An 11,609-nucleotide genomic window follows, 5' to 3' on the forward strand; every position below is an offset into this window, starting at 1 on the left:
GTATGCGGGCCTGTGTTCTCATGGGTCCTCCGGAAAAGCCACTTAACCAACGAACCCGCGTTGCTTGTCTTTCAAGTGGAGGTAATGCCGCCTGCCCTGCCTCCCCTCTCAGCTGCTGGCAGGATTAAATGGGATAACAGATGTGAACTCGCTTTGAAAGCGAAGGCAGCACCTTGGGAAGGTGGCGTTAGTTACCTGCTGCTGTGCTCCTGCTGCTGTGCTCCTGCAGCACGAGGGTGCTGGCTTCCGGACCTTAGATAAGGTGGTTTAGCTAAGGACAGGCCACGTGAGTGTCACAGAACCACAGGGCTGTGGTGTCTGTGCTTCACTGGCAGGTTCAACCTGGGTCGTGGTGACCCAGGGCTTGCTCCCACAGTTCCAGGTGTGGAACTGAGCAGTACAGGTCTGCTTCTTCTCCAGTTGAGAGTATCTTTCTTTCTCAGTGAGCACGACCACCGGTCAGGGTGGCCTGACTGGGAAACCGGGGAGGGAAGGATGATCAGTCAGAGCTGGTGTCTTCGTCAGTGGGGCTTGGCGCTGCGTTCCAGCCCTTCCAGTGGCTCCTTGAAGCAAGAACCTGTAAGTCCCACGGAGGCCCCCTGTGACAGACTGATGGGTGAGGTTTGTCAGGGACAAGTGGACTTGCAGCCAAATGCAGCAGTGCTTCACTAGGGGGCACTGTGGGGCCCCAGAGAGGCAAAGGCCTGCGCTAGCTGCGGGCAAAGAGGGAGGCGGCTGCCCTTACCTCCACCCACCGCCTGGCACTGCAGCCCAGATGAGGCAGAGTCTTGCCCCGTCCCAGAGCAGGCAGGGCCTTTTCACGGGACGGCCTGGGGATGCGGGCTTATCTTGGGTCCCCACATTTGGCCTTTAGGCTCCCTCACTGGCACCGGCTGGGCAGGGTTTCCAGGCGTCCAGCAGGTGGCACTGCCATCAGGGCTAAGAGCAGCCAGCGATCCTTTGTGCAGCGTGTCTGCCCGGCCCATCTGGGCCTCAGCACTCAGGACACAGGCTGGGCAGGCTCCTTCCCGCAGTCCCTGCTCTCGCTCTGGGGCTCTGGGCCCTCCGGCTCCAATAGGCCAGGGGTTGGGGGGGCGGCACCCGTCCCTGCCGCCTCCTGCTCCTTGGGGCTGCCTGGGGTGAAGGTGACAGGTCGGGAGGCAGCTGGAGAATTGGGCCGGTGAGCTCATGGCAAAGGCGCCTAGCGGGGCGGGGGTGGGAGCCCTGGCATATAAAGCCCCTGGGGCCCCAGGGCCTGCAGGGGCGGGTTGCGCACGGTACCATGGCGGGCTCCGAGGAGGTGCAGAGGGCCACGGCACTCATCGAGGAGCGGCTGGCACAGGAGGAGGAGAATGAGGTAGGGCGGGGTGTGGGGCCCAAGGGGGTTCTGAGGAGACCCAGCTCTGCTATCAAGGGAAGGAAGAACCTGGCTGCCGTACCTGGCAGGAAGGAGGACAGGTGTCCCCAGGGGCCCAGCTGGCTCTACTGCAGGGTGCTCCTGAGAGGGGGCTGCTGGTGGTGGGAGACAGAGGCTTCAGCCCCCAGATCTGAGAGACAGTGGAGTGGGCGAGCCAAGCTGGGTTCCCCAAGGTCCTGTCCACCCACCTGGGCCTCGAGGAGACAGGCTGAGCTGCACAGAGCAGGACGGCTGGGATGCCGCCCGCGGATTGGGGCCCTGAGATACCCCGGCTGCTGGCTGGGAGGCTGGGACAGGAAAAACTCCAGTGTTTGGTCCCGGAGGAAGGATAAAGACCGGGAGCAGAGTGGGAAAGTGATGCTGGCCAAGGAAGCATGGGTTTTCTAGGACCACCAGCCACCCCCGGGAGGCGTCTGAGCATGGGGCTCTAGGCAGTTGCATTTTCTCTGGAATAAAGAAGCCGGGGAGGAGGGTGCGGGCTGGTCCTACTCTTCATTTTATGGAAACGAATACTTGACCTAGAGTCTACTCTTCCAAGAGCCCAGTGCTGGGAGGAATGAGAGGCTCAGGAAGGTCAGCCCCTGCCTCCTCTTTACCAGCTCTGTGTTCATTTTAGCTGACATCTGTCAGGTGCACGGTCAACTAAGAAACAAGGCAGAGTGGAAAAGGGTGAAATAGAGGTGTAACTCAGAAGAGAAGGAGCACAAAGGGTGGGTGAGGCATGCCGACCGTGGGCCCTCGAGGACTTCTCTGTGGACAGGAGGGCATTTGAGCCAGGCCTTCAAGGATGGCCCTTGAAGGATGGAGGTCAGGAGGGGGGAGAGTATTCCAGGCTAAGGAAACAATAGGCACCTGTCGTTGGGGCGAGTAGATGCATGATTGTCGGGAGAAAGTCTGGCAGGAGGGGCTGAGGCTGGGAAGGGAGGCAGGGCACAAGCCAGACAGTGAGGGCCACGTGAAAGATACTTATTCTGTGGGCAGTGGGGAGCCACTGCATGTTGTTGAGTGAGGCACAGTGGTGCCACCTGACCTGTTTCGGGAAGGCAGCTCTGACAGCCCTGAGAAGGACTTGGAGGGGGAAAGACTGGCCCTAACAGGAATGGGAGGGAGGAGATAAATCAGTGTAGAAGTAGACTCCATTCAAAAAAGGAAGAGTGACTGAATGGAGGTGAGGAAGAGGGAAGGATCAGGACTCTGGTGGAAGAAGAAATGAGGACTAGGGAAGGGAGGGGAGGTTTGGCTGGGAAGGACCTGGACTGAGCCTGCTGAGTCCCCGCCGGCGCATGCCTGGATCTCCAGGAATGCCATTTCTCACTCCCCCAGGGGCATGTGCACCAGGGCCAGGCAGGTGAGTCATGTTGCTGGGCCATTTCTGGAGTGCTGCCACCGGACACAGAGACCTTCAACAAGGGGACACGGGGCAGTCCTCATCTATTCATTCATCCAACAAATATAGCGGCAGGGCTGTCAGGGCCCCAGGTGCCCAAAGAGCCAGCCTCACCATTGGTGCCTCCTACATGCCAGGCACCGTGCTACGCATTGGACAGGCATTCTCTCATTTCCTCTGTGCAACCATCTATGAAGTAAGGTGGAAGTTTTGTTGGGTTGTGTTTCACCGACAAACACCCAATTCAGTAAACATTTCTTGAGCACCTACTGTATGCCAACCTACAGAGACAAATCTGAAGCGAGGGGCTATGGAGTCTGGGTAAGGCGTGGGCAGGCGTTAGAGTCCCCAGTTGTTCCCACCAGGCCCCAGCCCAGCAGCATTCTTAGAGGAGAACCTCTGTTCAGCCTGCACCCCCTTCATGGGGTGCGTAGGGAAGGAGGGTCTTGGAGACCAGCCCAGGGGCTGAGGCTTTCTTGCGGGGGCCTTACTGGGCTACGTCATCACTGAGGACTTGGAGGTGTGCAGAGCTGCTGAGCCCGCCTGCCTTCATCCGTGAACTCATTCATTCATTTATTCTCCAAACATTTGCTGAGCACCTACTATGTGCTAACTCTTGTCATCGGTGCTGGGGATGCCAAGATGATTAAGACCAAGCCCACTCTAGATGCTCCAGGAGCCCAGCCAGGGCCCCACATGCAGTAGTAGCTGAAGCCCTAGGTGATCTTGTCCCTGGGTGAGGATGCAGCGTTTCAGGCGAGGCCGGCCCTGGGGAGACCTCAAACCATGTAAACCTGACATGGAAGGGAGATGCCAGTGGACAACAGAACATTCGAAATAAAGACCTGGAAAATCAGCCCTCAACTGACACTTGAAGAGTATAACATCGGAGCTCAGTGTCGAACGACAAAGGCAGCTGAGAGCTCTGTAAGGGAGATCATTCCTCCCCAGCTGCCACCTGGACTCAGCACCCTCCAGCCTGGACGAATGTTCCCGGTACATGGGGACATCAGAGATAGGGGCGCCAGCACTTAACGAAGAGTGTTTTCCTTTAGAAGAGAGGAAGCGGCCATGAGGAAGTAGTCCAGGCAAGTTGGAGCTACAAGTGGGGAGGAGACTTGGACAGTTTCCCCCATATTATTAAAACGAGAATAAGGTTAATACTTAGAGTTCACATCAAGCTGAGAGCTGGGGAGCTGCCGGTCCCACCCCTCAAGTTCCCTGAGAGCAACAGTTTCCATGCTCTAGGATTTCACAGATCAGTAAAATCTGAGGGAAAGAAGTTGGTAACTGACAGAGTTGCCAAATTTTTGTATTGTCAAGTAAGCCCACTAAAAAAACAACAACAACAAAACTATCATCTCAAGTATTTCATCAAAGTGAATTTTAAATGCCAAAAAGAAAAAAAACAAAACCTCAGTGCTTGAACAAAGTGAGTATGTTTAATTTCATGAAAACTCATTCCAATAGCCCTTAATCCTGTTTTGCTGGGGACCCAGGGCAGTCAGTACACAGGTGTTTGAACTGGGGTTGGGGCCGGGGAACCCGGCTCTGACCTGGGGCCTCCTGGACCAGACAGGAGTGGGGCAGATGACGGGCTGGGAGGTCACACAGGAGGAGGTCCTTGGGGTCCTTGAATTCGTTGTGGGCGAGGCTATCTGGCCCCCAAGGCACTGCAGGCAGGCCCGGAACCCGTCCTGTCCTTGGCTCACCAGAAACACCGAGGAACCACCCATCAGAAGCTGCCCATGGACATGCTGGTGTTGGAGGATGAGAAGCACCACAGGCCTCAGAGTCCATCCTTACAAAAGGTTAAGGTAAGTGCTAGGAGAACCCAGTATCTGCGCTCTCAGGAGATAGACCAGGCAGTTACGGCCTAGCTCCTCCTAATGCTTCTCCAGCAGCTCAGCACCCCTGGGAGATGTTAGCGATGCAGCATCTCAGCCCCATCTCATACTTGTGAAGGAGAGCAGAATATGCCACCCCCAAATATACCACTTTGGCATACTGAATTTTTTTTTTTTTTTTCGGTACGCGGGCCTCTCACCGCAGTGGCCTCTCGCGTCGCGGAGCACAGGCTCCGGACGCGCAGGCTCAGCGGCCACGGCTCACGGGCCCAGCCGCTCCGCGGCACGTGGGATCCTCCTGGACCCGGGCACGAACCCGCGGGCCCTGCATCGGCAGGCGGACTCTCAACCACTGTGCCACCAGGGAAGCCCCTGATTATTTTTAATTAAAGTTATCTGAGAAAAAGCCAGTGCAAGAAGGACACTCTGACCCTCCTTTATTCCCCTGAAAGTAGCAAATAAATCTGCCATGGGGAGTTACCCTCCCTGTATCAGGAAAGTAGAAAGCTTCCTTATCACTAGATATCAGGAATTCAGGGCTGAGAAGGCTATATAAACAAAACTTGTTTCTTCACTAATTAGTTCCTCCAAAAACAAGCTCCTTTGTCTTTTCAATACCTCACAAATTTATTGTTTCTTTGTCTAATACCACTCTGGCATACTGAATTTTTTTTTTTTTTTTTCGGTACGCGGGCCTCTCACCGCAGTGGCCTCTCGTGTCGCGGAGCACAGGCTCCGGACGCGCAGGCTCAGCGGCCACGGCTCACGGGCCCAGCCGCTCCGCGGCATGTGGGATCCTCCTGGACCGGGGCACGAACCCGCGGGCCCTGCATCGGCAGGCGGACTCTCAACCACTGTGCCACCAGGGAAGCCCCTGATTATTTTTAATTAAAGTTATCTGAGAAAAAGCCAGTGCAAGAAGGACACTCTGACCCTCCTTTATTCCCCTGAAAGTAGCAAATAAATCTGCCATGGGGAGTTACCCTCCCTGTATCAGGAAAGTAGAAAGCTTCCTTATCACTAGATATCAGGAATTCAGGGCTGAGAAGGCCCTGAACAAAACTTGTTTCTTCACTAATTAGTTCCTCCAAAAACAAGCTCCTTTGTCTTTTCAATACCTCACAAATTTATTGTTTCTTTGTCTAAAATGTGTAAAAGCTTCCTGCGTTGGTCACTTCTTTGAGTCTCATATTTTTATGGATTACCATACATATGAAATTAAATTTGTTTTTCTCCTATTAATCAGTCTTACATCAATTTAATTATTCGACCAGCCAAAGAACTTAGAAGTGAAGAGGGGGGAAGTTTTCCTCCCCACGCCTGCTAAGTCAGAATCTGCATGTGTACAGGATCCCAGGGGACTCATTTTGGAAGCGGCAGTGATGGGGCAGCCATACAACAGGGCATGATGCAGGTGTTAATGGGCTGGGGGAGGCTGTGTGTGCTGACAGGAGACATCTCCACGCTGATAAGAGAAAAGCAGAGTTTCCAGACCACTGTGTGGAGGATGATCCCATAGGATGCATGTCTGAAAGGGCATCAACGGAGCTATGATAGAAGTTCCTCTGGGAGAGAAGGGCTTTCTCTTCAGAGCTTTTATGTTTCTGTATTACTTTTATGACCAGAGAGAGAGATAAGAATTCGTACACTGTTCTGGAGGCCTGGGCTAAGAACTGCCCTTGAGATTTCCTCATCAACTCCCCACGCTATGTGGAGCCTTGAAGCTGGGCGGCTCCCAGGCAGCCCCCTCAAGCCCCCCGTGCATCTGTGTCTCAGTCTCATTGGCTTCACCTCGTCCTAGGTGGCAGAGCTAGACCTGGATTCTTTCTCCCTTGAGAGGCTCTCCCTGTCCTCCACCTCCAGCCTAGCTCAGAGGTCCCCAAGCCCCACATTCTGTGCCCCAGTGCGGGGCTTGATTGGCTATCCCCACGCAGGGTCAAGAGCGCGTGCGTAAAACATCCCTAGACCTGCGGAGGGAGATCATCGACGTAGGTGGAATCCAGAACCTCATCCAGCTGCGGAAAAAACGCAAGCAGAAGAAGCGGGAAGCCCTGGCAGCCTCCCAGGAGCCACCTCCAGAGCCGGAGGAGATCGTAAGGGCCCTGGGGAGGACACCTGTGTGGGCAGGAGGAGCCGGGAGAGGGGGGAATGGCTCAGATCACAGCGGAGCGGCCCCCAGGGACTGCATTCGCTCTCTCCAGACCGGCCCTGTGGACGCGGAGACATTCCTGAAAGCGGCAGTGGAGGGGCAAATGAAGGTCATTGAGAAGTTCCTGGAAGACGGGGGTTCCCCCGACACCTGCGATCAGGTGATGTTCCCATCGGGCCCTGCACCTGTGCCGGCCTCCCTTTCAGAGCTGACGTCCGCACCCTGCCCGCTTGTGCATTCTTTGAGAACAGGCGTGGGTGTCCTTTGGGAGGGGGCCCCTCAGAAGATGTGGGATGCCCCCTTCCCCACACAGGAGTTTTTCTAAATCCTTAGACCCTTTCCAACTTGTACCACCTCCAGAGTAATAAACACCTGGATTTTTAGGGGAAAAAATGGAATGGAATCAAATACAGAGTCCAAGACCAGGAGATTTGGACCCGAATCCCACCTGTACGACTCCCTAGTTCTGTGACCTGCGGCTGGGCCCGTCACCTCTCTGTGCCTGTTTCCTCCTTCGTAAAACTGGCTCCTCCCCTCAGAGCATGTTATGGGGATCAAATAGAATATTAGTGCTTCAATCCATATTTATCGAATGAAAAAAAACTATTAAGATGTTTTGTGTTGCATTGTATATCATCATACTTTTAACAATTATTTTTATCTTATGGTTAAATTATATATATATAAAACATGAGACATGCCAAGTAAATTTTAAGTGTACAACTCAGTGGCATTAATTACATTTATAACGTTGTGCACCCATCCCCACGATTTTCAAAATGTTTCCGTCACCCGTCATACTTCTTTTTGTTTTCCCTGAAACTGCCTCTTTCATACTTTGCAGGATGCTCTCTCGAGATCATATCCTGGGATTGAGCAAGTTAATGGTCACCCCCTTCGGCCTGCATTATTGCAGGCTTAGACTACATGTCCTTTCCACTTTTTAGATTCCAGAGTTTTAATCCTCTTAGTCTATCTAAGCATCTCCTGCCCCTGCGCTGTGCTAGGTGCTAGGAGCACAAAACCAAAAAGACCAGGGTTGACAATAGCTGGGAGACTGAAGCACAACTGGATCATTAGAATATGGAAAGACATGCCCTCTGGCCTGAGTGTTTCAAGAGACCAAAGCAGAAAGCCGTCTGCATTGGAAAGGAAGTTCATTCCCTCCTTGAATCAGTAATCAGGGTGTACCTGCCCATCCTGGCCCTGGGCAAGGCACGCAGGGGAAATAGTCAAGTAAGACTCAGCTTGCCTTTGACTGTCTGTCACAGTGGAGGGTTGTCTGGACCCCTGGGACAGCTATGGCCTGGAGGTTTCAAGAAGTCGATGACACTTGAGCTGCGTCTTCATGGAGTTACCAGAATTCATCAAGCACTCACAGGGAGTATGGCAAAATGGGCATTTGGGCACAGGCAACAGCTTGTGTGTTTAGGGGGCAGTGAGAAGGTCAGAGTCCCCAGTGCATAGGAGGCCTCCACGGCTGGTCCAGATAGAGCATGAAGGAGCTGGTGGAACATGGAAGATATGGGGACCCGGCACAGGGGTCAGAATCGGGCTGGCATAAGGCCTGGGCTCAACTTGGGTGGGCGATGGGCTCAGGCCTGGGGCCAGCGTTTAGGCCCTGACAGTTTCTCTGGGGACAGTTCCACCGGACAGCACTGCACCGAGCTTCCCTGGAGGGCCACATGGAGATCCTGGAGAAGCTTCTAGAGAGTGGGGTCACTGTGGACTTCCAGGATCGGGTGAGCAAGAGGGCAGGTATTGGGTGAGGGGCAGGAGGTGGGTCCAGCACTCACAGACTCCCTATCCCTGCAAACCTCCAACCTGGGACATAAACAAGCTGCCTTGGGGGCCAGGCTCCACCTCTAGTATGTTGTATGACCTTGGGGGGGCCCCATCTCCTCCCTGAGCCTCCTCTGTAAATCTGGCTTGGACAAGATAGACCCCGAGGGTTCTTTGGCTCCACTCCATCCATTGCTCAGTCACTGGAGTGGCCCTATCCTTCCCTGGATATCTCCATGCACTCTTGGCTGGGGTCCTTTCCCCGAGGGCACTTTCTTCCCTGAAGCTCTGCAATTAGGCTCCACTCTTCCTTTCTAGCTGGACTGCACAGCCATGCATTGGGCCTGCCGTGGGGGCCACTTGGAGGTGGTGAAGCTTCTGCAAAGCCGGGGAGCAGACACCAATGTGAAGGATAAGGTGAGGCCATAATGCTCACAGCAGACACCAATGTGAGGGATAAAGTGAGGCCATAATGCTCACAGATGTTGGGGTAGCAGGGTGGAGGGGTGGGGGGAGAGAAGCAGAGGGTAGAAAAGCAGAGAGCAGGAGGGTGGTGAGCTAGTCTGGTTTCTGGAGTGGCTGCAGAGCCCAGGGATGGGTCCTTGCCATCAACTGCAGCCCCTTGGAGACCACCATCTGGGAATGGGAGCAGGAAGAGCTGAGGAGAGGGGAGGAGAAGAGATCCACTATCTTGGTGGCTTTGGGATCACCCAAAGATGCAGGATTTGTTCACCCATGCAATCGTTCATCATCCTTCTATCTGTCTATCTATCCATCCATCCATTCATTTATTCATCTGTTCACTTATTTATTCATCCACCATTTTAAATTCACTTAATCCTTTGTATATAACCTTGAACAAGTGACAGCCTCTGAGCCTCTGTTGCTCATCTATAAAATGTCTTGTAGAGTTCTTGTATAGATTGGATGGGAAAATTTATGTAAATTAATTATTTATTCAACGTAAGGCTAATGTTTTGTAAGATTTTGCTGTGCTCATCACATAGTCATCTCTCAATAAATGGCATCTACTATAATTATTTTAAAAGGGCAGAGGAGTGAGCAGTTGCTCACATCCGGGTGAGAGGGGAATCATAGAAGGCTTCCCCGAGGAGATGGCATGTAATGCCTTAGAGCTGATCATCAGATAGGGTGATGGGAAATTACAGCGTTCCCTGCCCCTTCTTGGGAGAAGGATTAGGCTAGAGTTAAGACAGCCCCCCTCCCAGAGGCATCACAGTCCAGGACCCTTCAGCCAGCGTTTCCTGATTCCTCCCCACCCAGCTGCTGAGCACCCCCCTGCATGTGGCAGTCCGGACGGGGCACGTGGAGATCGTGGAACACTTTCTATCCCTGGGCCTGGACATCAATGCCAAAGACAGAGTGAGTGTCTGGGTTCCTTCATGCCCAGCCCCACCATAGGGGGCTCCCTATGCCCCCTGAGCGCTCCCACATGCCCCCGTGGGCCATGCTGAATGTCTCTCTGGTTCTAGGAAGGGGACAGTGCCCTGCATGACGCCGTGAGGCTCAATCGCTACAAAATCATCAAACTGCTGCTCCTGCACGGGGCTGACATGATGAGCAAGAACCTGGTAAATTCACTCCTTTCCTGATTCAGTAAACAGTGTGCACTGCTCTCCTAGGCCCTGTGCTGGGCACTTGGAAGAAATACAGAACTGAGCAAGACTCAGCCGGCCTGCCCTTGGGGCAGTCTCACAGTGGAGGGTTTCTCTGGGCCCCAGGAGATTGGGGGCCCACGCGGCTTCCAAACTCTCTCTATGCTTCTCTACATCCAGAAAATCTAAGTGGAGAAAACAGCCAGGAGGGACAGGAGGAGGATTTCCCAAAGGCCCCCAAGTAGACCACAGGCGGTCCTAATGTCCAGGCTCAGGGAGGCCAAAATCGTGGAGGGACAGAGCCGGAAGGAAGCTAAGCACTCAGTCAGCACGATTGTTCCTAGCACCCTGTGTTGGCTCCTGTGGTCCTCCAGTTCCTTTAGGAACCTTTGTCCCCCCGTCCAAGCTCTTCTTTGGGGCCCAGAGCAATCACAAAAGAGAGGAGAATTGGGTAAGGGGGGACCTGGACTCCAGAAAGGCTGGGGGGTGCAATATAGGGGTAAGGGATTAAGAGGTACAAAACGTTATGTATGATATAAGCTACAAGGATATATTGTACAACACGGAATATAGCCAATATTTTATAATAACTATAAGTGGAGTATAACCTTTAAAAATTATGAATCACTGTATTGTGCACCTGTAACTTATATAATATTGTACATCAACTATACTTCAATTTTTTAAAAAAAACTAGCTATATGAAAGAAAAAAGAGAGGCTGAGGAGACAACGGGGAAGTTAGGAAGATAAGGGGAAGGTGTAAATGAGGGCTTCTCAACCTCACACGTTTTGGGCGGGATAATTCTTTGTCGTGGGGGGACTGTCCTGTGCATTATCGGATGTTTGAGCGGCATCCCTGGCCTCTACTCAAGATGCCAGTAGCATCCCCTCCTCCAGCGTCATAACCAAAAATGTCTCCAGACATTGCCAGTTGCTCCCAGTTGGGAACCACTGGTGTAGATGAGGGCACCTCTTCGTACAGACTTCTCTGAACAGTGACTAGATATCCTCTTGTTTCCCCCAGGAAGGAAAGACCCCCACGGACCTGGTGCAGCTGTGGCAGGCTGACACCCGGCACGCTCTGGAGTACCCGGAGCCGGGGTCAGAGCAGAACGGGCTGGAGGGGGCTGCCGAGAGTGGGCGGGAGACCCCCCAGCCTGTGGCAGCCCAGTAAACGACTGTCCCAGCCCAGCCAGGCACCTGGCCTGTCCCCTGTGTACAGCCGGAGGGTCATAAGAATGGCCCCCAGGGCTGAGGACCACACCATTCCTCTGTGTACGCCCCGGGAGCACCCACAAGCTACCGCAATTTTTTAAAAAGTCATTTTTGCTGCGTGTGACGTTCATTTCTATTTGTGCCTGAAATATTTAGGAATGAAGGAAGACTGGGGAGCAAGGGTGGGCTCAGGC

General features: G+C 53.5%; 1 protein-coding gene across 2 annotated transcripts; it reads left to right on the forward strand.

The window, feature by feature from the left end:
* The first annotated feature begins 1,043 nt into the window (after positions 1-1,043).
* On the forward strand, positions 1,044-11,534 carry ANKRD2 (ankyrin repeat domain 2). Of its 2 annotated transcripts, none has more exons than XM_055082584.1 (9): positions 1,044-1,180; positions 4,520-4,621; positions 6,586-6,744; positions 6,853-6,960; positions 8,444-8,542; positions 8,901-8,999; positions 9,867-9,965; positions 10,076-10,174; positions 11,225-11,534. In XM_055082584.1, exons 2-9 carry the CDS (start codon positions 4,553-4,555, stop codon positions 11,372-11,374), a joined length of 882 nt encoding a protein of 293 aa, XP_054938559.1. In that variant the 5' UTR covers positions 1,044-1,180; positions 4,520-4,552; the 3' UTR covers positions 11,375-11,534. The 2 variants fall into 2 exon arrangements, with proteins under 2 accessions (XP_054938559.1, XP_023976937.3); XM_024121169.3 differs by lacking the exon at positions 1,044-1,180 and adding an exon at positions 1,188-1,357.
* Positions 11,535-11,609: the final 75 nt, after the last annotated feature.

The sequence above is a fragment of the Physeter macrocephalus genome, unplaced genomic scaffold, assembly GCF_002837175.3.
Source record: "Physeter macrocephalus isolate SW-GA unplaced genomic scaffold, ASM283717v5 random_179, whole genome shotgun sequence".
Taxonomy (NCBI): domain Eukaryota; kingdom Metazoa; phylum Chordata; class Mammalia; order Artiodactyla; family Physeteridae; genus Physeter; species Physeter macrocephalus.